Source organism: Anser brachyrhynchus (genome assembly GCF_964034855.1).
Source record: "Anser brachyrhynchus genome assembly, chromosome: W".
NCBI lineage: Eukaryota > Metazoa > Chordata > Aves > Anseriformes > Anatidae > Anser > Anser brachyrhynchus.
This window is the reverse complement of record NC_137704.1, coordinates 23058498-23083744: the sequence shown is the minus strand read 5'-3', so window position 1 is coordinate 23083744 and position 25247 is coordinate 23058498. Positions and strand designations below refer to the sequence as shown.

At 43.7% G+C, this 25247-nt stretch overlaps 1 protein-coding gene and 1 long non-coding RNA gene across 5 annotated transcripts in view; one reads left to right on the top strand and one right to left on the bottom strand.

Moving 5' to 3' along the window:
- Positions 1 to 1801: 1801 nt before the first annotated feature.
- Positions 1802 to 8130, bottom strand: LOC308184864. Its single transcript, XR_013942969.1, has 3 exons — positions 8020 to 8130; positions 7241 to 7395; positions 1802 to 6716 (listed from the first exon to the last, which is right to left on the bottom strand). It is a non-coding gene; the product is annotated as an uncharacterized lncRNA (long non-coding RNA).
- LOC308184786 (ubiquitin-associated protein 2-like) overlaps positions 7602 to 25247 on the top strand; it is a gene marked incomplete at its 3' end in the record, with an annotated part of 101148 nt that continues 83502 nt past the window's right edge. For 2 of the 4 annotated variants that reach the window (XM_080572341.1, XM_080572343.1), the window contains exon 1: positions 7602 to 7775. Coding sequence is in view for 1 of the 4 variants with exons in the window: in XM_080572340.1 (XP_080428466.1) it covers positions 8556 to 8766 (211 nt within the window). Of the gene's footprint in view, positions 7776 to 7825; positions 7947 to 8417; positions 8767 to 25247 lie in introns of those variants that run through there. The other 2 variants (XM_080572342.1, XM_080572340.1) reach the window with 2 other exon arrangements.

Sequence of the window (25247 nt, the reverse complement as noted above, 5' to 3'; positions counted from 1 at the left end):
AGGACTGCAATCAAAGTTTACAATTTATTAAACAAATAGAGGCAAGCAAACAGCACGGGGTGCGCCGGGACTCTCTGCTCCACCAGGACGCACACCCGTTACATAAGACGGCTGATTTTTATGCTCCTAGGCTAATACATATTCATTATTACTTCTAGAAGAGGCAGGGTTATTATAATTGGTTTCCCGAATCCGAAGTCCTCCCAGGTGCACCTGCTTATCAGTCTCTGTTAGTCTCTCGGGGGCCGCTCAGACAGGGAGGCTCATATTCTTCCTCCTTATCTAGTGGTCTCTTGGCCGGGTGTCAGAAGTTACTGCACGTCCGTGCAAAGTCAGCAGTTTTTCTCTGAAGAAATCCCTTTGTTCTCTTCTCGCCTAAACCCAGGCCTCAATGTTAACCCTTCAAACCCCTTAGTGGCACGAATTGCTGGACCATTCCTTACAATTCCTCCCCTTCTTTTTAATATCATCAATTCGTGTCTCTTCTTCAACCTTTGTTAGTAGCAGTTGGATTTCATCAGTCAGTTCTCGGGGTGTCCATTTCTTAAGCATCATTATCGACACATCACCTTTTCTCTCCCAAAGTCATCACAAATTGGGTGCTATTTATTATTCGCAATACCAACAATGTAAAGCAAGGTATCATACAAGGTATAAACAATAATGTCATTACACCACATAAAAATAAAAATAGCATCCTTTTAACCCATGGTCCACTGGGCAACCATGAAAAGAAATCCCAATCCATACCCTTCCAGGTTTGTACTGGGACGTGGGCTAGCTTTTTAATTTCTTTTGTTATCTGCTTAACCACTTTTCCATTATCATCAATTTGTAAACAACAATTAGAATCGTTCAGTTTTCCACACACTCCCCCTTCTTCTGCTAGTAAATAGTCTAAGACCATTCTACGTTGAAAGATAGCATTCCTCATCTGAGTGGATTGATCAGCCAGAAGATCCAAGGTCGTCGCTGTTTGATTGGTTACAACTTCGAGGATAGCTTGCGACCTAATTATTGGGTTCAAATTATAAATAGGTTCTCGGGCTCCTGATACCAACTCATTCGGGTTCCAGGTAGCTGGCCCATAATGCTGTATGATTCTTTCAGGAGGCCATTCATCCTTTCTCCTCTTTTGGGCACTACCCCCGGCTAAGGAAGTATCAATAGATCGTTTCACTCTGTTCAGGTCATCATATAATCTTATTCCTAAATGATTTCCTTGTGTTTGTGACAATAAAAAGAACAAGGGTCTTATGTACCCCCCATAGCATATTCCCGACCAGTTTCCGGGTAGCCTCTTGTAAGCATGTTTGCCACACACCCAATAATGTCCCTTTAGGGCCCACGTCCCGTTTGGAAAAGGACCATCCCATCCCTCTTTACCCTTTGGGGCGTGATAATACAGAGTGTCCTTGTTACCGAGTGGTCCTGTTACAATGTCTGCCCCGTTTGTACTCGTATATGCGCGCTTCCAAGCTCCCACGTTGGGATTCCACTTACAGTCACAATTCAGTTCTCTTTGGCGACCTGTCATATTATAAGCCTTTTTCGCCGTCCAATCTTGAGAGTGTGGGAAGCGCCTTCAATCATGGGGTTGGGCCCGCTTTCAGAGCTTGTGTTACCATTCAGCCCTTCGGGGTGATCCAGCTCCTGGAAAAACTAATCACAGTTTTATTATGGGTTTAAAAGGTTCTCATGTTATTTTTCTCAGGACAACCTGATCTTGGTGTGGGAGAAGTCCGGTCAAGGCACTCTCACTCGGCGGTCAATACCCATAGGGGTTGCCTCCCTCGGTAGACCATATACACCGCAGTGGAGGGTCCTACCCTGGTCTTGCCTTCTCCCTTTCCTCCCTTCAGCCTTGTCCTCTTTATCCAGTGCCCTTAATTCATGCAGAACCTCATTGCTGGGATATCAGTTCCTCTTTAGTCTCAGTTTCAGTTCCCCAGGAGTGGACTCAACCCTCCAGGCTTTGGTAGTTATTGGTCCTTTTATTCTGGATGCGTGGGTCCAACCCCTTTCTGCTGTTCTCACAGCTGTTTCAGTAGTAAGTAAAACAAGGTACGGTCCCTCCCATTGGGGGTTCAATGATTCCTCTCTCCAGGTTTTTATTAAGACCTTGTCTCCTGGTTGTATTTTATGAATAGCAAATCCTAAAGGTGGTGTCTGAGTCATCATCCCAATTTCTCTTAGCTCCTGTAATCTCCTTCCAATGGTAATTATATATTTCTGGATACTATGATCCTCAACTACATTGTTCCCTAGGGGCATCCCTTGAGAATAAGGCATACCATATAACATTTCATATGATGATAATCCAGTCTCACTGTGTGGTTTAGTTCTTATGTTTAAAAGTGCCAATGGTAAGCATTTCGTCCAGGGCAGCTGTGTCTCCATCATTAACTTAGCCAATTGTTGTTTTATTGTTTGATTCATCCTTTCTACTTTCCCTGAGCTTTGTGGGTGCCACGGAGTGTGGTATTCCCACTGAATACCTTTCAAGGGGTACATCCTTCAAATCTTTGTGGCTGGCGTATGTTCGATTATTTCCACACAATTGTGTTCCAACGGTCCTTCTTCTGGAACAGTTCCTAGAAATACTGCTGGATATAACAGGTTAGTCGTTTTCAAGGTTATGTCATCTTGTTCAGTTAGTATTGCCTGATATTTCATCATCCGGCTGGGTGATAACCAGTGGCCCCCCCCCCCTTTGTTCCAAAACGGTTGTTACCATATGTGGTCCAAAAACTTCAATACGTTTTCCCATTTGAAGGCAAATAATTTTCTACTATCTTTATCAAGAGGTATGCAAAAGAAGGCATCCTTTAAATCTATCACGGTAAACCATTTATATTTCCCTTTCACAGATGTTAACAATGTGTAAGGATTAGCTACTACCGGGTGAATGTCCTTTGTTATTTCATTTATTGCTCTAAGATCTTGTACAAATCTATACTCGCCATTCGGCTTCTTTACTGGAAAAATTGGAGTATTGTATTCCGATTTACATTCTTCCAGAATCTGATATTTGAGAAATTTGTCAATAATTTTCACCATTCCTGTGCCTAGCTTCTATCTTAAGCGGATATTGTTTGATTCAAACAGGTTTGGCTCCTTCCTTTAATTCCACCTTTACCAGTTGTGCCAGTTTCGACTTCCCTGGTACATCTGTTTCCCGTACTGTTGCTATAACTGCATTTTCTACTTCTCTTGGAATATTAACAAAGGGTTTATCTTTGATCATTAGGATTTGGCCTACTTTGGGCTCAGGTACCTTCATTATTAATTCTCCATCCTCAAAGGTTATTGTTGCATCTAATTTGGCTAATAGATCCCGTCCCAAGAGTGGCATCGGGCATTCTGGTACATACTAAAATTCATGGGTTAGTTCCTTACCCCCAAAACGCAAATCAAGGGGTTGTAAGAATGACCATTCCTCCTCTTTCCCTGTGGCTCCAATTATTGTAGTTGTCTTAGTTCCTAATCGTCCTTTTAAACTATTTAACACTGAATATGTTGCTCCTATTACATTTACTGACTAACACAGAGAAAGAAGCTCCCATAACCAACAAAAAATTCAAGCCTCTGTCTTCGTTTCCTAGCTTTATTTCAACTAGTGGACCTGCTAGGGTAGATGCCCCAGGTCCCCGTCATTCCTGACTGTTGTAAGTTTGTCCTGCAGCCTAAGACAATTTCTTTCTGATATCAGGGGCTGATTGCCCTGGAAAGAGGCTAGCCAGTTGCCTCTCTCTCTCTTTTTTTTTCTTTTTTTTTTTTTTAAGCCAGGTCCATTTTTTTGTTTTTTCATTGCATTTCAAAGTTGGTCCAGAAATTCAAAAATTCCATAAATTCCATAGGGGTTTCTTTTGGACCTTGTTGGAACAGATTCTCAATTCCCAATAGCCAATTTAACCAGATTTTAGTATTTACATAATTTCCGGGGTGATTAGGGTCTCAGTGAGGGGGTCGGTCAGGGGAATGCAATCGTTGACAGTTCCCTGAGCGGTCCCATTGGCAATCTGAGCTCACACAGGAACTCAGGTTGTTTCAAGAGTTAGCTGCTTTTCTGTTTCCACGACAACTCTCTCGGACCCATCACGGTCCCCCTGCCCCAGAGGGCTCACACCCGCGATTTAGAGATCTCAGCCTCGGGTTGAGGCGGAACTATTAACATTCCTACATCCTCTTTCCCTGCTCATTCAGCATCAAACAGCTCTGTTAAATACTACATGCCACACAACCTTTAACACCTTCAACAACCCTTTTAACACTTCCTTTATCTTTCTCCAGCCCGTACTTTTCTAATGCCAACACCAAAGGCTCAGTCAGGGGCCAACTTAATTCCAAACCTTTTCCCTCCAACATGCTGAAACAACATATCACTATACAACATTTCATCCTATTTTCCTTCTCTCCTCAAAAACAGTAATTGCAAGACACTGTTATAGTCGATTGATCCATAAAGTGGCCATTTAGTTTATATAGTGGCCACCATTGATTGCAATACTTAGTGGAAGTCCTCTTGCTTTCTGTGCCCCCATTTCTAACAATATCCTTCCAATGTGCCAATATGCACCCAAGGAGGCTTTTTTTTTTTTAGGACGTCTTTTTTTTTTTGGATTTTCCCCTTTTCCTTGATTTCCCATTCCCTTTTATTTATTTATATTACTTACTGTCCCTTGTTTCAATTTCCACGCAAACCTTTTTATTGCAGGTTTTTACTATCTTTTCCTAATCTTCTTCCCAAATGTCCCAATTCTCTGGGATTAAACTCTTCTTTCCACATACAAACTTTACTATTTCAGATTATTAATGAGCCCCATTCCAATCATAAATCCGCAGGACTTCGGAAAAACACCTGAAGCACTCAGCCTTCTGTCTTCTAGACAAACAATAACACCTTTTCCACAAAATTCACATTTCAACAAGACCGAATTTCAAGCCAAATGCTAATTTTTCTCATGCACTTTGTTAGTAAGCCTACACAAAACAAGGAATCACTCCTGTGTATCCGTCAAGATGGGGGTTTAAAAGGTATTGAGGCCTAAATAAATTCGCTCTCCCCCTTCTTACCGAATTCCCAGGGCTCAGGCCCGAACCACCAAAGAAGTGACTCTCCGTTCTACCACTTTGATAATGTCAGCCCCTCTCCCCCGATACTTGGGAAACTGACCAAACACCACCGCGAATATACCCAAACTTCTAAACTGTTACTTAGATAATGCTCCCACCTTCCTCCTTGACACAGTCAAAACATTTAAGAACAAAACAGGATTACAAGATGCACCACCGGGGGTGGATTGTTAGGATATAGAGGTGGTAGGTTATCCAATGGCTCCCATTCATCATCTTTTTTTTCCTTTTTTTTTTTTTCTTCTTCAAACTTCTCGTCTGCTTTTAGTGTAAATATTGAGGCTGGAAAAGGACGTGAGATCCTGATCCATAATCCTGCATAATCACTTTCCTCCTGGCTAAAAGGTTCCTTTGAATTAACATGTATATTTAAGGCCTGGCAAACCCAGTCTTCGAAGGATCCGAAAACGGGCCAAAAGACATGTGGTCTTAAAGGCTCCTTTGGCCATTCTATTATACAATACTGGACCATTTTTAATTTACTTTTTTCCTTTTCTGGGGCCCCTATCGTTCCAATTTCTAATCATTATCCCTAATGGACTTTCTGGTGGTATGTCTGGTAATTTGCTCCCTTTTCTCTGGTCCCGGGTCTTCCATTTTGTCTGACCCATCTAGGAATTTTACTGTGGCAATTCCTACAGCCCTTGGTTGCCTTAGTGAGAGTGTCTTGCAGGGGGTTTAGGACCTATCACCCACCCACGAATCCTATAGGAATCGCTTCGGTCCTTCACCGGCCAAGTCCCTCGCGGGAGATTGGAACCGCGGTTAGAAGACCTCCACAATCGCTTCGGAACTACGTTCCGTCTCAGTCACACTCTCACACACACAGGCAACCGAATCCCACCCAACCGAACGGTATACGCCTTAAATACTTACGACTCCGTCGTCTTCGTTCGGATCTTCGCGCGCAGAATTACGGGCAAAATATAGTGCTGCAGCCGGCAAAGGGAGCTCATAAAAAAATCTAAATCTTTGCTTGCCCTTATTCAGGTTCAGGATGGTGTTAGCCCCGACCTGACTCGAACAGGAGCCACCAAATGGTGGGGGCGCCCCTCCTAGATCAAGTCAGAATTCAGGAACCAAGACCATCCCGGACGAGCCCCCAATTGTTATAAATGACTGAGTCCCAAATAGGATTACAATCAAAGTTTACAATTTATTAAATGAATAGAGGCAAGCAAACAGCGCTGGGTGCACCGGGACTCTCTGCTCCACCAGGACGCACACCTGTTACGTAAGGCAGCTGGTTTTTATACTCCTAGGCTAATACATATTCATTACTACTTCTAGAAGAGGCAGGGTTATTACAATTGGTTTCCCGAATCCGAAGTCCTCCCAGGTGCGCCTGCTTATCAGTCTCTGTTAGTCTCTCGGGGGCCGCTCGGACAGGGAGGCTCATATTCTTCCTCCTTATCTAGTGGTCTCTTGGCCGGCTGTCAGAAGTTACTGCACGTCCGTGCAGAGTCAGCAGTTTTTCTCTGAAGAAATCCCTTTGTTCTCTTCTCGCCTAAACCCAGGCCTCAATGTTAACCCTTCACACCCCTTAGTGGCACGAATTGCTGGACCATTCCTTACATAGGCTAATGGGCATGTGAAAGGAAGCCAAAAGAATTTTAGTAAATAAGACAGGTAAGGGACATGTACTATATCTTCTGCTAGCTATTGTGCAAAGAAACTGAGGCAGGAAATTCTGGGATTCCTCACGAAAAACAGTTCCTGATAGGAAACAGGAAACACATTTCAAGAACCAACTGAAACCGAATCTGCAGTTTAAGCAGAAGCTGAGAAGCTTATGAGTCTGCGCTGAGATGAGAGGTCAACCAGTGGTGACGAGGAAGACTCACTAATCTTCATCCCCACGACCCCCGGTGACCACTACCAGAAAACACTGCGCAAGCGTGGATAGGAGGAATCTATGAAAATGACTCCCTGGAACTAATTTTAATACAAAGCGGGGATAGGTCATGCATATGTATAGGTGTCTCGAGAAACTTCATGCATATGTAACTCTTCACCACATATAACCAAGGCAAGTTGCCGCGTTGGGGTGCGCACGACTTTGGCGGGACTACCCCCCGTGCCGCCCAGCGCTGAATAAACATACCTACTTTACAGTCTTACTGATTGTGGAGTTTGCTTTCTGCACATCAGCACCAGGGGAGGTTCAGGTTGGAAATGAGGAGACATTTCTTCTCAGAACGAGTGGTCAGGCTTTGGACTGGGTTGCCCAGGGATGTGGTGGCATCACCGTCCCTGGGGCTGTTTAAGGAAAGGTTGGACGTGGTGCTTAGGGACAGGGTTTAGTGGGTGACAATGGTGGCAGGGAACGGTTTGGAGCAGGGCTCCCGGAGGTGTGTAACTACACTGACCGTACGGGCGGTAACGTTCTTTGGGATCGGCGCGCACCCAACCCCCTCCCCCGCCCCTCCAGACCGGGAAGAGGCGGGGCCAACCCCCTCCCCACCGCCCCATCCCTCCATGTGGGCGTGGTCCCCCCTCCTTTTCCGCCGCGCGGGGAGGCAGTGTCCCTGTCACGCGAGGGGGAAGGGGCTGACTTCCCTCACCCCCTGCTCACGTGGGGGGGGGGGGAGGGGGAGGAAGATTAGGTGGAACGGCCGGCGGTTGGGTGCGCGCTGTTGGTGCGTGAGGGCCGCGGCGCACGGGGGGGGGGAGGTGCTGGGTGGGCGCGTGCGGCGTCAGGTGGCGGGGAGCGTGTGTGGGGGGAAGCGGCCCGGCGCGCGCGTGGAGGCGAGCAGGGGTCGGTCACGTGACGGCGGTGGGTGCTGCTGCTTTGTGAGCACATTGGGCAGGTACCGGCGGAGGGCGGGGGGGAGCGCGCGCCAAACATCCCCCCCTCCCCCCCCCCCCTTCCTCCTTTCCCACCTCTCCTTCCTCTTCCGTAACCGCTGGGCGGTTCGGCAGTGCTCGGGCCCGGCCGGGGCGAAGCGGGGGCGGCGCCGCGCCGCTGCCTGCTCCCTCTCCATTTTGTGCCTCATGGCCCCCGCAGGGCATCGGGGACTTCTCCGCCCCTGTCCTGGAGGCCTGTGTTTGGCCTCGCCTCCGTGTCGCCTTCCTTGCTCCTCCTGCTGGGTGCCCCCTTGGTGCTTAGGGGGACGGTGGTGGCATGGCGAGGTGCCCCCAATCACCGGGGGGTTACTTGGGAAAGGAGCCCTGCTCGCTGGGGGTCTCCTCCGGCTCCTCATCCAGCCCCTATGTGAGGAGGGGGGGGACGGCAAGGCAGGGCTTTGCCGTCAGTCTTGCTTATGTTATAATAAAAAAAATTACAGCAGGAAAGTGAGCCCTTCTAGAAGAAGCTGGGTTCAGATTAGGCCTGCTGAGTCTGATGGTGAGGAGTTCAACTCCACAATCTGCAATAAATACTAAAAAATAAGTGCTGTTATGCCTGCAGTGCTGTTTTAATGCACCTGGGGCTTGCTCAAGGGGAGCCAGGTGTGAGGTCGATCTCTTACAGGTGTGTGTGGAGGCACAGGGCTCTTGGTGGTGTTGGGAGGAGTGCACACAGCCCCGTGAAACAGAAACTGAGGGCTTTGTGCTGGGCTCTGCCTGGGAAAGCTCGTGAGGCCAGCCCACTTCTCCAGCAGCACTCAGGCCCCAGTCATCTCAATTTGAGTAAGTGATGAATGCTCAGAATAAAGCAGCAGATCAAGGTGATCCTCTTTGGGGTGGGTGGCGAAATGGAGGGGCCATCCTGGTGTGAGAGCAGTTCGTTCCCCCCCCCCCCCCCCCCCTCAAGGAGAGAAATTGGAGCTGGATGCGAGGGAGGGGAGGGGGAGGATGTGCAGGCCTGGAAGAACTGCACTTTCCAATGAAATGGAGCCCTGCGCGGCAAAGGGCAGCAACTCAGCTTTTTCTTTTTTTTTGTATTTACTAAGCCCTTTCAGCAATTCTCTGTTGTATCGTGTTCTCCAGAGGAATCTGGGTTTAGATTTCTACCTGACTGACTCAGTATTTATACCTCAGCCTGATCTCTCTGTGGTGGTTTGACCGAACTTGTTTAAAGAATTTATTTTTAATCTTACCTTAGGTAACTTTGAAGCAAGCTAAGCTAAGTCAGTTTGCAGCATTGATGATGTTTTGGGACTCCTGGAGTGTTACACAGAGAAACTGAATTAACTGGTGTAAACTGGTTTTGATATGTAGTTTGGAAAATGGGCGAGCTTTTGGTAACTTCAAGGAGGGAGGGAAGAGTGGGAATGGGGCAAGCTCTGTTTTCCTTTGTTCTAGTTGCACTTCTATCAGCATATTGATTACAAAATTGTTTATAGTAATAAAATCAAATGCAGGGAAATTCAGACACTTAGGTTCACTTGCATTGTTTTGGCCAGGCTTCGGAAAAGCTCCTGGTGCCATGAATTACAAAAGGATTTGACTGTTCCAGATTGGAGTTAGATTTGCTGCTACAACATAGGGGAAGCTAAGAAAAATCCCATCAATAAAGTCTTGCTAGTTACTAGAATCTACTATTTCTTGGGTCTATTTTTTAATTTTTTTTAGCTGTCTTTTTGCAATTGTGGAAGTAATTTTTGATGTTTTCTATTTCTTCCATGGACTTATGTGATGATTTCTTCATTAAAGACCATTTTTGCTCTGTTCTATTTTTGTTGCTGGTGTCCCCCTGGTGATAGTGATCATAGCAGAATAATATGCTGTTTAATAGTGCTTCAGAAATGTATGTATCATAGAATATTAATATTCTGATAATTAGCATTACTAGTAATGTTTACTTATAATTTTGGTGCTGTTTAATACACCAGTACTTGGAATAGGTTCTTTGTCAGAGTAAGAAAATAAATATGTACCTTTTATTAATCTTTCTATCTTTGCCTCTTGTTTGATAAAAGCACAGGAGCAGGACTCTGAAAAAGTGTCCTGCTTTCAGACTTGCAGCAGCCTTGTATGACCTTGGTAAAAGAGAAGCCCAGTGACTTGTCCCCTTCATTAGATGATAGATTGAAAGAAACTTGGTGTTATATTTGTATGCTTCAAAACTATTGAATAGAAGGTGCTAGAGGAAATACAAGTAATACCTACTTCAGTGTTGTCCTTCCGCTGGAGCTCTTATTTTATTTCTCTGATGCAGGCTGCTCACTGGTAGCCCATTGTGTCCTCTTTGCTTTTCAGGGACCTAGTTTGGGCTTGTACTGTTTTTTCATACAGCTTCCCTAAACAGCTTATGCTCTTTAAAGTGCGAGTTGGGATGAAAGGCTGTGAAGAAGCTCCTCTGCAATTACTTAAGGTTCACATTTTCCAAAAAAACTTGTACAAAAGGTTTCTCTGCTTTGCTCTAACATGAAAGGCCATGCTCTTTAATTTTGGCCAACCAACTGTCAGAACTCCCAGTCCACCTGGGGGCTCTTGCAATCTATTTTACAAGTGTTACCTTCAGCACTTTTTTCCCCCCCATGACTTCTCGATACTGTGAGGAGTGAACAGTGGCTGAAGACAGGCAGACTAAAGCTGATACACTCTGATGCCTGAGATCTCATGGCTTGCTCAGCTTGCTTTTACTGCATCTTAACTCTTGCTGAGCATGTTGTTTTGTTGGTGTTCTCTCCAGATTGTAGAGCTGGCAAGATATAGGTTATGTGACCAACTTTGCACAGCTCCTTTGGGCGGAGTTGTTTGTAACTCTCATAACTCTCAATTCCCTTGCAATAATTCTCTTTTGTCCAGTTGTCTTTGTGGAAGCTGCTTTAGAGACCACATTGAGATTCCTTTTGAGAAAACTATTTAATGACAAGTATTTTGAGAGTGGTGGATAAAATAATGTAGAACAGAGCATATGGTTTTTAAATCTTTTTTGTTTCCTCTTTCTGTTTGGTTTTAAATGTTAACTGAATCACAGCTGTTTTATGGTAAACATGGGACTGATATTTTGTATTATCACACAGTGCGTGTTGCCCTGTTCTTGGAGGCAACCACTGATTTCTTTTTTTGAAAATCTGTATTTTCATCCTTAATTTTAAAAAGTGCTTATTGTCTTAGATGCTGTTTTAGCAATGTGAATGTGTGAGGCATCCCAGTGCTAAACCCTGCTCTGCTATTGGGCTATATGTACAGCGCTGCACTTGAGAAATTGTGCTTTGCGCTTTTGAGGGGCAGTACCTCAAGGGACAGATGTCTTCTGCTGTTGGATTTTAATTCCAGCTTTCAGTTCCACGTTCTTCAGAGCACTGACTTGTGATCCATTTTAAGATGAATATGAATGACCTGGCTTACCGTTGTTAACCTCGGGTGCCTGAATGTGATGAGGAGAAGTGCTGTGCTTCCTGACCTTGTGTTTTGCTTCATTTTGATAGCCACTGAATGAATTTGAGTGTTTTGAATGTGGGTGAGGTGCCAAGGGGTAGCTGTCTGAAATTCAATGTTAAAATTGATATCCAGTGCTATGAGCTTGGTGGAGGCAAGTTAACGAACATGCAGAAGTTGTTTCAAGTGTTTGAGAAAAGCTTCTGGCTCCTGATATGTGTCCTCAACCTGTTGGGTTTCTTTGCTGCTTCTTGATGTTCAGATAACAGCCATATCCAGGAACTTCTGTTTGCATCTTAAAAAAAGATGTTATCTTTCTTGAATAGGTCTCTGTTATAACTGCAAATATGAAATTGCTCACAACCGTATGTGTACTCCAGTCTTCATTGACTACTGTTTCATCTCTTGATGTAGCAGTGTGTGTTGCTGGATTAAAGTCCTGATGACTCTCGCGCTGCCTGGTTTAATTGCAGAAATGATTAGGCTTTCACTTTTCTTTGTGACTGTCTGAGCAGAGTTGCTGGAGCTTAAGAGTTGTCCCAAATGAAGCTGCTTGTGGGGTGTTTCTGATACAGCTTTCCAGTTTTAAGACTTCCTTCCCTTTTTTTCTTCACCCAGTCACAGACTGAGGTTGGCAGCGAGTGTCTGGAGATGACCTGGTCCAACCCCCTGCTGAAGCAGGTCACCTGCAGCAGGTTGGTAGGACCACGTCCAGGTGGTTTTTGAAGGTCTCCAAGCAGGGAGGCTCCACAACCTCTTGGGGCCACCTGTTCCAGTGCTCCAGCACCTGTGCAGTGAAAACCCATTTCATTTTGTGCAGACAGAGCCTCCTGTGTTCCAGCTTGTGCCCATTCCCTCTTGTTCTGGCACTGGGTGCTGAAAAGAGCCTGGCTCTGTCCTCTTTGCACCATCCCTTCAGGTTTGTGAATGCAGTGAAGAGATTCCCCTTGAGCTTTGCCTTCTCCGGGTTCAACTGCTTGACAAATCCATAGTCCTTTGGGCAAACCCAAGGCCATCTGTTCCTGCACACCTTTGAGAAGGCAGTGGATTACGGATGGAGTTTAGGAGGGGTGGTGGTAACATTTATCTGTGACTCCTTGCAGGTGGAAAGTTGAGTGGGCGCTGGAGATGTGTGTAGGAAAATGCTGTGAAAATGCAATAAGGTGTGTATTCTAAATCAGGGTGATTTCTTTGTTCCCTAAATAAGGGGTAATTGGGTGTCTTGGTGCTAGCTGAACTGAGGGCTGTAATTCAACAGTTCTGTGAGGGAAATAGGTCAAACATTTGATCATCTGGGAGTGATAACATTGCCCAAGTCCCACGTATGTTCTGTCTAGGAATTGCATGCATTGTAAATGAGGGTTTAGTGTGCACTTACCTTTTGTTAAAGGTTAGGGTGAGTTCTTTGTGTACTTCTGTATACCGAGCAGTCCGTTTTATGAAGCTCTGTGTCAACATGGTTTTTGAAATTACTTTTTAATGAGCATAAAGCTGAAACTTTCCAGAATTAGACAAGTCCTGGTAAAATAAGAGTGAACTGGATCCACCTATTCTTCCAGTTCTTGCAAATCCAGCCATCTTCCCCCAAACCCCAAGACCCCCCCCCAGCTGTAGACAAAGGTTAAAACAAAGTTAGATGGCTAAAAGTATTTTATAGTTGGGGATCTTGAATTTGAGAAAAGCTGGGACAGCCCTTTTTGTGCAGTCCTCTGAAATGAAACCTCGGTGAAATTTAGTTTCTGCTAGGAAACTTACTTCAAATACTTTATGACTTATCTCCCTTGCTGATTCTGTTGATTACTGGGGAGTGCTTTGAATGCTTGAGTCATGGGAGTGAGGGAAGAGAAAATTTAACTTGTATATTTTGTCTCAGTAAACAAATTCATTAAAATAAGTTGTCAATAGAAGGCATCCTAAGTTTCTGTAGTTGTGAAATGACCTGCTTATTGGAAAATATGATCAAACATAGGGCAAGGAACCCCAGAACTCTCCCTTTTCAGGTGATTTTAATATCTAAGCAAAATTTGAGCGTAAAAACACACCGAGTGATGCATCTTACCTTGCAGGCCAGAACAAGCAGGTTTTGAACAGTCAGGCTGTGGTAGCGAAAAGCTTTTCCCCCTAGCAGAGGCTAAGTGGCTGTTTGGGATGGGAACCGGCTGCAGGAGAGAACAAATGGGAGAGCGTGGCAGCTGGAGCCGTCATCGTTTCCCTCATCAGGACCCGAGGGAGAGGTGGGTGGTGGGGAACTGGTTTTACTATTATAGGTCCCTTTATCAACAGATCCCAACTGCAAGCTGACATGCGGCTCTTCCGCCCCTTCCAGTTGCTGCACTGTATAAGAGAAGTTGGGATCTGTTGCTGGCATGCTCTTCCAATGGTGTGTTCCTTCTGACTAAACAGGTCTTAAGGCAGCATGTTGAGGGGGAGAGGCAACAAGTGGCCTGTGGAGTGTGGGTGAACAGGAGGAGGATGTGGCTTAGGGTGGATACGTGACAGGTTTGGGATGGGGGAAGAGTTTGGTTTGATTGCTGATAGGATGGGTTTCTACTTTAATTTGCTTTGAAAACAAAATTCCTGCTTTGAGTTGCCCTGAAAGTTAGTAATGAAATAATATGGGAATAGGGAGCCCTGCTGGCACACCCGGGGAGGAGGAAAGGGAACCTTTTCTCTGCACCCCTTCTTACATTGGCCCAGCGAAATACTTGGTCCTGCAACTGTCTCTCTGAATCAGACTCAGCAAGGTTGGAAAAGGCCTCCAGGATCATTTGCTCCAACCACCCCTGTACCCCCAATATCCCCCATTAAACCCCATCCCTAAGCACCACGTCCAACCTTTCCTTGAACACCCCCAGGGATGGTGATGCCACCACCTCCCTGGGCAACCCGGTCCAATGCCTGACTGCTCTTCCTGAGAAGAAATGTCTCCTCATTTCCAACCTGAACCTCCCCTGGTGCTACTTGAGGCCATTCCATCTAGTCCTATCCCTAGTTAGCTGTGGGAAGAGGCTGATCCCCAGCTCCCCACACCTTCCTTTCAGGTAATTGTAAGAGAGCAATGAACTGGTGTTGCTCAGTGTGTAGCTGTGTAGCAGCTGGGCTGCAGTAATGCCAGCTGGAAAGTTAAGGGCTTGGTTTGCACCTTATTTTTCCTGGTATTCCTGTAAGTGCATTTTTGTTCTGCTTTTATGTCTGCATAGTGCAGCATTAAGTTGCCTCTTTCCTAGAAGTTTGTATGTGAACAGACATACTGTGAAATACATCTTTATATATGTATTTAAGATAATCTTTGTTCTCTTTCGAGGGAGAAATGCTGAAGGGGAAAGGATAAGCTCTCTCTCCTGGCATTCTCATGGTGGGGGAAGCCAGCTCTGTTTAGAGACTGACTCACTTAGTCCCTCTGTTTACTAAGCTGAGACCTTAACCACGTCTTATGTTTCCTGAAGAATCTTGACTTCAGACTTTGGAATTTTTCTGCCAGGCAAAGTGACCTTACATAAGCAGAGCTCAAACTGCAAAGCTTTGCCAAAACACGCATCTAAATGCTATCTGCTTTATTCTAGTTGAAGCCTAAAAACATCCAGCTGAAGGCAATGCATGGAAGACCAAAAATAGAGCTTTACACTAAGCTGTTTTTTCCAAAGGTGTGTTGGGATATATTTATACCAGTATGGGATTTGATGACTAGAGAAGAGGGGAGCTCTGCTGTCTTGAAATCTCAAAGACCAGTTGGGAAGAAGTGGCACACTTAGCTCTTCCAGGGCCTATTTTAAATTGAATTTCCAAGTAGTTCAGCTTCTGGGATGTATCAGATTCTGTGAAAATATTGACCTGCTGTATTTAGCATCTACTCCTTTGTTTCAGATGTTGTATTATTTTTAAAATGACCCAAATTTCAAAAAAAAAAAAAGTGAAAGGAAGCCATTGATTTATTTTTTCTAAGGCTGTATAAAATGAAGAGTTTATTATGCTTAGGACTGGTGTAAAAAATTTCCATGATGCCAGGAATATTTTTCAACTATATTTAAATCCAAAACATTTTGGCTCCAAGAACCTGAAAGGTAACTAAAACACTATCATACTTTGTTGTAACTCAAACCAAAGGTAATAAAAAATAGAACAATTATTAAATTGTGCCTTAAAAATGCCTATTTTTGTGATGACAAAGTGGTTTCTAGTAATGAGGATTAGACTTTTTTTTTTGAATTTAGGCTTTCAAATCTTATGCAGAAATTGGACGTTTGACTGAAGATTTGGGAAGTTTGGCCAAAAAAATACTTGTTTACAGTGAAGGAACTTTAGATTGACATCAGTATACTTTAGCTTTTAAACAACAACTTGTATTTCACTATGTTGAAATCTCCACTGACAAGTGAGTCCCAGATAAACACTGGATTATTTTTAGTTGCCTATAAAGTAAAATTACAACCTGTTGTGGATCCATAAGTGTGTAAGGTTGATTTTTTTGACTCCCCAGGCTTAATCCTAGTTTTTCTTCTGACCCAATTCAGTTGCATTCTTTGGGCTCCGTTTTACTCCTTTTTTTTTTAATTTGATGGGGATTGTGACAATTCAGCTGAACAAAGGTTTTTGTTCTCAAAGGTTCTTGCATGTTTGAATATACACTAATGCCTAACTCATGTGGAAGGCCTTATTCTTGAAGCTTCACGTTCTGGGAGTTTTCTGGCTTTTATTCATCACGTGTAGAATATTGAACAACTTAAAATGATTCAAGGGAAGTTCCCTTATGTCTCTGGCTTTGGGAACCAGATAATCTATTTAAACATGCTTTTTTTTCCTGGGAAAAAAATCTGGAAAGGGTGTAATGTTTTTCTTGGATGTGTTCATAACTCCTCAAATGGCTTGCATGAATAAGTGGAAGTAAAATTTGTTTCCCCTTAAAATTGCTGTTCTCGGATGCTGTATTGAGTGATGTTTAAATGCAGTGTGTTGAGAGCGGCTTCATCGCATTCTGCTGTTCTTGTATTTGATCCTGGGGAGAAATTTCCTGTGATGTAGCTGTGATCTCACAGGAACTTCCATGACAACAAATCTCAAAAACTCAAGGTTCTTTTTGGGCACATCAAAACTCTGTGCATGCTAATACCTTCTGCCCTGGAGTTTTAGAGCACAGCAGAAGGGTTGGCAAGCATTGTTGTCCAGGTTTTAGACAAGGGAAAACAGAGGGACCAAAATGGCAGTACCTGCATGTCTGAGGCCCCCGTCCTTGTGAACACCCCCAAACCTCTGTAGATGCCCAAGTGGTGATGGTGAGCAGCTTTTTAGTGGTTCACTTGCTGCTGATAGCAACTTTGGGTGAATGTTGCCCTCTTAGACGAGTGGGCTTTTCAGGGTTCTTGCTGTTATCAGAGGAGGAATGTGAAGTGGTGAGTTGCTTTTTTTTTTTTTGCTTTTGATTGTGACTTATGTTCACCTTGTACCCATGTGTCAGCTTGTCCTCACTAGTTCTTGTTATAAATGACTGAGTCCCAAATAGGATTACAATCAAAGTTTACAATTTATTAAATGAATAGAGGCAAGCAAACAGCGCTGGGTGCGCCGGGAGTCTCTGCTCCACCAGGGCGCACACCTGTTACGTAAGGCGGCTGGTTTTTATGCTCCTAGGCTAATACATATTCATTACTACTTCTAGAAGAGGCAGGGTTATTATAATTGGTTTCCCGAATCCGAAGTCCTCCCAGGTGCGCCTGCTTATCAGTCTCTGTTAGTCTCTCGGGGGCCGCTCAGACAGGGAGGCTCATATTCTTCCTCCTTATCTAGTGGTCTCTTGGCCGGCTGTCAGAAGTTACTGCACGTCCGTGCAAAGTCAGCAGTTTTTCTCTGAAGAAATCCCTTTGTTCTCTTCTCGCCTAAACCCAGGCCTCAATGTTAACCCTTCAAACCCCTTAGTGGCACGAATTGCTGGACCATTCCTTACAATTCCTCACCTTCTTTTTAATATCATCAATTCGTGTCTCTTCTTCAACCTTTGTTAGTAGCAGTTGGATTTCATCAGTCAGTTCTCGGGGTGTCCATTTCTTAAGCATCATTATCGACACATCACCTTTTCTCTCCCAAAGTCATCACAAATTGGGTGCTATTTATTATCCGCCGTATCAACAACGTAAAGCAAGGTATCATACAAGGTATAAACAATAATGTCATTACACCACATAAAAATAAAAATAGCATCCTTTTAACCCATGGTCCACCGGGCAACCATGAAAAGAAATCCCAATCCATACCCTTCCAAGTTTGTACTGGGACGTGGGCTAGCTTTTTAATTTCTTTTGTTATCTGCTTAACCACTTTTCCATTATCATCAATTTGTAAACAACAATTAGAATCGTTCAGTTTTCCACACACTCCCCCTTCTTCTGCTAGTAAATAGTCTAAGACCATTCTACGTTGAAAGATAGCATTCCTCATCTGAGTGGATTGATCAGCCAGAAGATCCAAGGTCGTCGCTGTTCGATTGGTTACAACTTCGAGGATAGCTTGCGACCTAATTATTCGGTTCAAATTATAAATAGGTTCTCGGGCTCCTGATACCAACTCATTCGGGTTCCAGGTAGCTGGCCCATAATGCTGTATGATTCTTTCAGGAGGCCATTCATCCTTTCTCCTCTTTTGGGCACTACCCCCGGCTAAGGAAGTATCAATAGATCGTTTCACTCTGTTCAGGTCATCATATAATCTTATTCCTAAATGATCTCCTTGTGTTTGTGACAATAAAAAGAACAAGGGTCTTATGTACCCCACATAGCATATTCCCGACCAGTTTCCGGGTAGCCTCTTGTAAGCATGTTTGCCACACACCCAATAATGTCCCTTTAGGGCCCACGTCCCGTTTGGAAAATGACCATCCCATCCCTCTTTACCCTTTGGGGCGTGATAATACAGAGTGTCCTTGTTACCGAGTGGTCCTGTTACAATGTCTGCCCCGTTTGTACTCGTATATGCACGCTTCCAAGCTCCCACGTTGGGATTCCACTTACAGTCACAATTCAGTTCTCTTTGGCGACCTGTCATATTATAAGCCTTTTTCGCCGTCCAATCTTGAGAGTGTGGGAAGCGCCTTCAATCATGGGGTTGGGCCCGCTTTCAGAGCTTGTGTTACCATTCAGCCCTTCGGGGTGATCCAGCTCCTGGAAAAACTAATCACAATTTTATTATGGGTTTAAAAGGTTCTCATGTTATTTTTCTCAGGACAAACTGATCTTGGTGTGGGAGAAGTCCGGTCGAGGCACTCTCACTCAGCGGTCAATACCCATAGGGGTTGCCTCCCTCGGTAGACCATACACGCCGCAGTGGAGGGTCCTACCCCGGTCTTGCCTTCTCCCTTTCCTCCCTTCAGCCTTGTCCTCTTTATCCAGTGCCCTTAATTCATGCAGAACCTCATTGCTGGGATATCAGTTCCTCTTTAGTCTCAGTTTCAGTTCCCCAGGAGTGGACTCAACCCTCCAGGCTTTGGTAGTTATTGGTCCTTTTATTCTGGATGCGTGGGTCCAACCCCTTTCTGCTGTTCTCACAGCTGTTTCAGTAGTAAGTAAAACAAGGTACAGTCCCTCCCATCGGGGGTTCAATGATTCCTCTCTCCAGGTTTTTATTAAGACCTTGTCTCCTGGTTGTATTTTATGAATAGCAAATCCTAAAGGTGGTGTCTGAGTCATCATCCCAATTTCTCTTATCTCCTGTAATCTCCTTCCAATGGTAATTATATATTTCTGGATACTATGATCCTCAACTACATTGTTCCCTAGGGGCATCCCTTGAGAATAAGGCATACCATATAACATTTCATATGATGATAATCCAGTCTCACTGTGTGGTTTAGTTCTTATGTTTAAAAGTGCCAATGGTAAGCATTTCGTCCAGGGCAGCTGTGTCTCCATCATTAACTTAGCCAATTGTTGTTTTATTGTTTGATTCATCCTTTCTACTTTCCCTGAGCTTTGTGGGTGCCACGGAGTGTGGTATTCCCACTGAATACCTTTCAAGGGGTACATCCTTCAAATCTTTGCGGCTGGCGTATGTTCGATTATTTCCACACAATTGTGTTCCAACGGTCCTTCTTCTGGAACGGTTCCTAGAAATACTGCTGGATATAACAGGCTAGTCGTTTTCAAGGTTATGTCATCTTGTTCAGTTAGGATTGCCTGATATTTCATCATCCGGCTGGGTGATAACCAGTGCCCCCCCCCTTTGTTCCAAAACGGTTGTTACCATATGTGGTCCAAAAACTTCAATACGTTTTCCCATTTGAAGGCAAATAATTTTCTACTATCTTTATCAAGAGGTATGCAAAAGAAGGCATCCTTTAAATCTATCACGGTAAACCATTTATATTTCCCTTTCACAGATGTTAACAATGTGTAAGGATTAGCTACTACCGGGTGAATATCCTTTGTTATTTCATGTATTGCTCTAAGATCTTGTACAAATCTATACTCGCCATTGGGCTTCTCTACTGGAAAAATTGGAGTATTGTATTCCGATTTACATTCTTCCAGAATCTGATATTTGAGAAATTTGTCAATAATTTTCACCATTCCCGTGCCTAGCTTCTATCTTAAGCGGATATTGTTTGATTCAAACAGGTTTGGCTCCTTCCTTTAATTCCACCTTTACCGGTTGTGCCAGTTTCGACTTCCCTGGTACATCTGTTTCCCGTACTGTTGCTATAACTGCATTTTCTACTTCTCTTGGAATATTAACAAAGGGTTTATCTTTGATCATTAGGATTTGGCCTACTTTGGACTCAGGTACCTTCATTATTAATTCTCCATCCTCAAAGGTTATTGTTGCATCTAATTTGGCTAATAGATCCCGTCCCAAGAGTGGCATCGGGCATTCTGGTACATACTAAAATTCATGGGTTAGTTCCTTACCCCCAAAACGCAAATCAAGGGGTTGTAAGAATGACCATTCCTCCTCTTTCCCTGTGGCTCCAATTATTGTAGTTGTCTTAGTTCCTAATCGTCCTTTTAAACTATTTAACACTGAATATGTTGCTCCTATTACATTTACAGCCTAATTAACACAGAGAAAGAAGCTCCCATAACCAACAAAAAATTCAAGCCTCTGTCTTCGTTTCCTAGCTTTATTTCAACTAGTGGACCTGCTAGGGTAGATGCCCCAGGTCCCCGTCATTCCTGACTGTTGTAAGTTTGTCCTGCAGCCTAAGACAATTTCTTTCTGATATCAGGGGCTGATTGCCCTGGAAAGAGGCTAGCCAGTTGCCTCTCTCTCTCTTTTTTTTTCTTTTTTTTTTTTTAAGCCAGGTCCATTTTTTTGTTTTTTCATTGCATTTCAAAGTTGGTCCAGAAATTCAAAAATTCAAAAATTCCATAGGGGTTTCTTTTGGACCTTGTTGGAACAGATTCTCAATTCCCAATAGCCAATTTAACCAGATTTTAGTATTTACATAATTTCCGGGGTGATTAGGGTCTCAGTGAGGGGGTCGGTCAGGGGAATGCAATCGTTGACAGTTCCCTGAGCGGTCCCATTGGCAATCTGAGCTCACACAGGAACTCAGGTTGTTTCAAGAGTTAGCTGCTTTTCTGTTTCCAGGACAACTCTCTCGGACCCATCACGGTCCCCCTGCCCCAGAGGGCTCACACCGCGATTTAGAGATCTCAGCCTCGGGTTGAGGCGGAACTATTAACATTCCTACATCCTCTTTCCCTGCTCATTCAGCATCAAACAGCTCTGTTAAATACTACATGCCACACAACCTTTAACACCTCCAACACCCCTTTTAACACTTCCTTTATCTTTCTCCAGCCTGTACTTTTCTAATGCCAACACCAAAGGCTCAGTCAGGGGCCAACTTAATTCCAAACCTTTTCCCTGCAACATGCTGAAACAACATATCACTATACAACATTTCATCCTATTTTCCTTCTCTCCTCAAAAACAGTAATTGCAAGACACTGTTATAGTCGATTGATCCATAAAGTGGCCATTTAGTTTATATAGTGGCCACCATTGATTGCAATACTTAGTGGAAGTCCTCTTGCTTTCTGTGCCCCCATTTCTAACAATATCCTTCCAATGTGCCAATATGCACCCAAGGAGGCTTTTTTTTTTTTTTTTAGGACGTCTTTGTTTTGGATTTTACTCATTTCCTTGATTTCCCATTCCCTTTTATTTATTTATATTACTTACTGTCCCTTGTTTCAATTTCCACGCAAACCTTTTTATTGCAGGTTTTTACTATCTTTTCCTAATCTTCTTCCCAAATGTCCCAATTCTCTGGGATTAAACTCTTCTTTCCACATACAAACTTTACTATTTCAGATTATTAATGAGCCCCATTCCAATCATAAATCCGCAGGACTTCGGAAAAACACCTGAAGCACTCAGCCTTCTGTCTTCTAGACAAACAATAACACCTTTTCCACAAAATTTACATTTCAATAAGACCGAATTTCAAGCCAAATGCTAATTTTTCTCATGCACTTTGTTAGTAAGCCTACACAAAACAAGGAATCACTCCTGTGTATCCGTCAAGATGGGGGTTTAAAAGGTATTGAGGCCTAAATAAATTCGCTCTCCCCCTTCTTACCAAACTCCCAGGGCTCAGGCCCGAACCACCAAAGAAGTGACTCTCCGTTCTACCACTTTGATAATGTCAGCCCCTCTCCCCCGATACTTGGGAAACTGACCAAACACCACCGCGAATATACCCAAACTTCTAAACTGTTACTTAGATAATGCTCCCACCTTCCTCCTTGACACAGTCAAAACATTTAAGAACAAAACAGGATTACAAGATGCACCACCGGGGGTGGATTGTTAGGATATAGAGGTGGTAGGTTATCCAATGGCTCCCATTCATCATCTTTTTCTTTTTCCTTTTTTTTTATTTTTTATTTTTTTGTTCTCTTCTTCGTCAAACTTCTCGTCTGCTTTTAGTGTAAATATTGAGGCTGGAAAAGGACATGAGATCCTGATCCATAATCCTGCATAATCACTTTCCTCCTGGCTAAAAGGTTCCTTTGAATTAACATGTATATTTAAGGCCTGGCAAACCCAGTCTTCGAAGGATCCGAAAACGGGCCAAAAGACATGTGGTCTTAAAGGCTCCTTTGGCCATTCTGTCATACAATACTGAACCATTTTTAATTTACTTTTTCCCTTTTCTGGGGCCCCTATCGTTCCAATTTCTAATCATTATCCCTAATGGACTTTCTGGTGGTATGTCTGGTAATTTGCTCCCTTTTCTCTGGTCCCGGGTCTTCCATTTTGTCTGACCCATCTAGGAATTTTACTGTGGCAATTCCTACAGCCCTTGGTTGCCTTAGTGAGAGTGTCTTGCAGGGGGTTTAGGACCTATCACCCACCCACGAATCCTATAGGAATCGCTTCGGTCCTTCACCGGCCAAGTCCCTCGCGGGAGATTGGAACCGCGGTTAGAAGACCTCCACAATCGCTTCGGAACTACGTTCCGTCTCAGTCACACTCTCACACACACAGGCAACCGAATCCCACCCAACCGAACGGTATACGCCTTAAATACTTACGACTCCGTCGTCTTCGTTCGGATCTTCGCGCGCAGAATTACGGGCAAAATATAGTGCTGCAGCCGGCAAAGGGAGCTCATAAAAAAATCTAAATCTTTGCTTGCCCTTATTCAGGTTCAAGATGGTGTTAGCCCCGACCTGACTCGAACAGGAGCCACCAAGTGGTGGGGGCGCCCCTCCTAGATCAAGTCAGAATTCAGGAACCAAGACCATCCCGGACGAGCCCCCAATTGTTATAAATGACTGAGTCCCAAATAGGATTACAATCAAAGTTTACAATTTATTAAATGAATAGAGGCAAGCAAACAGCGCTGGGTGCGCCGGGAGTCTCTGCTCCACCAGGACGCACACCCGTTACGTAAGACGGCTGGTTTTTATGCTCCTAGGCTAATACATATTCATTACTACTTCTAGAAGAGGCAGGGTTATTACAATTGGTTTCCCGAATCCGAAGTCCTCCCAGGTGCGCCTGCTTATCAGTCTCTGTTAGTCTCTCGGGGGCCGCTCGGACAGGGAGGCTCATATTCTTCCTCCTTATCTAGTGGTCTCTTGGCCGGCTGTCAGAAGTTACTGCACGTCCGTGCAAAGTCAGCAGTTTTTCTCTGAAGAAATCCCTTTGTTCTCTTATCACCTAAACCCAGGCCTCAATGTTAACCCTTCACACCCCTTAGTGGCACGAATTGCTGGACTATTCCTTACATTCTCAAAAAGCCATGTTTTGTGCAGCATGCTCATTGAACATGAAAACGACCCTCGTGTTAAATTGGGACCATCTTTAAAATGTTCTGTATTGTAAACTTGCCTACTGTTGCTTTCTTAATTTATTTAGTGTCATCATAGCTTTTACAGCAAGTAACAGTCCTCTGTGCTAGGTTTTCTACATAACATTCTGTAAATGGCTGAAAATTATTATTGTGATTAAACAACTGTTACTTAAGCTTGTAATGCAACTTTCAAAATTTGTAATGTTTTATCTTGCTCATCCCTTGCTTGCCATTCACATCTGTACAGCTTTTTGTTAGGGCAAAATTGGTGTTTACAACACATCTGCTGAAATGGTTTTAAAGGCTGTCACTGCCAAAACATTTGTTCAGTAATGTTTTTATAAGTACAGTATAATTGCTAAAGCTGATAGTTGTAATATTTTTAATGCTGCTGTTAGAGTTGTATGCTGCAATTAACAGTGTGTGTATTCCAGATGCAATCTCAGGGCTCACGTGTGCTAAGGGCAAGGTGCTGCAATTAATAAAAATAAGCGAGCTGGTTCAGAAACCGAGATGTGAAGAGCCCACTTCTGTCAAAAGTGACTTGATCCTGCAGCACAGTGCTTGGTCTCTTAGATGGCTGGTGAAATAGACAAGTGGCTAATGCCTTCTGAGGATGTTCCAGAAAACACACTTTGGGCGTTTTAATGTGTTGTACAGTGAGAAGTTGGCATACCTCTGCCGAACCAGGGGCTGTTTAGTACAGCGCAGTGATAAATGACCCTGCGAAATACAAAAAGACACATTTGAAATAGAAAGTAAGCTTTATGAAAACAAGTGAATAAATTAATGCAAAAACAGATTTCTTAATGATCCATTGATAGGAAGGATGTTCTGGAAGGAAGAAAAAACATGTCTTGCAAAAAACATAAGAGATTCTGTGCAGATTCTTCACTTGTATTATAAACTGGTGTGACTCGGGGAGGTTTGGTGAGGGGAGTGAGAGCCTCCTGCTGCATGCAGAAAGTGGCAGCCAAGCCAGGTAAAATAAATAAAAAAATAGTGGGAGACTGGAACAGTGAGTGTGGGGCTGAAAGACAGCTAAAAGACTCCCAAAGGTGTTGTTTTTTTTCCAGTTGGATCAAACAGCCATGAGTTTTCATCAAGTTTTTATGCACAGTAAAAGCTTAAGATGGTTAGGGAAGGAAACTTTCAATGCTGCCTTAAAACTATTGTTTCTTCCTTCTGGAATTTTTTATTCCGGATGGTAAAACTTTTTATTGTGTTATTGTTTGAGTGATGTATGGTATATGTCAGTCAAAAAAAGCTTTTATTTTGGTGGATTCTTCTCTTGCTTGAGATGAACCCTGTGAAATATGATCTTGGGGAAGTTACAGGAAGATATTCAGGAATATCCTGCTATATTTAAAGGATTTTTTTGTCAGTGAGACTTCTGGTTTATATTGTTTTTGTCAATGCGAGTGTTCCACGAGTATCAGTCCTGCTGTTTTTTCCCTGAGGATCTAGTTCAAAAAGTAGGGCTTGGTAGAGACATAGGAATGGTATCTGAGCTATTCAGTGTTGCCACCAAAACTCTGAAAGTAGGCTC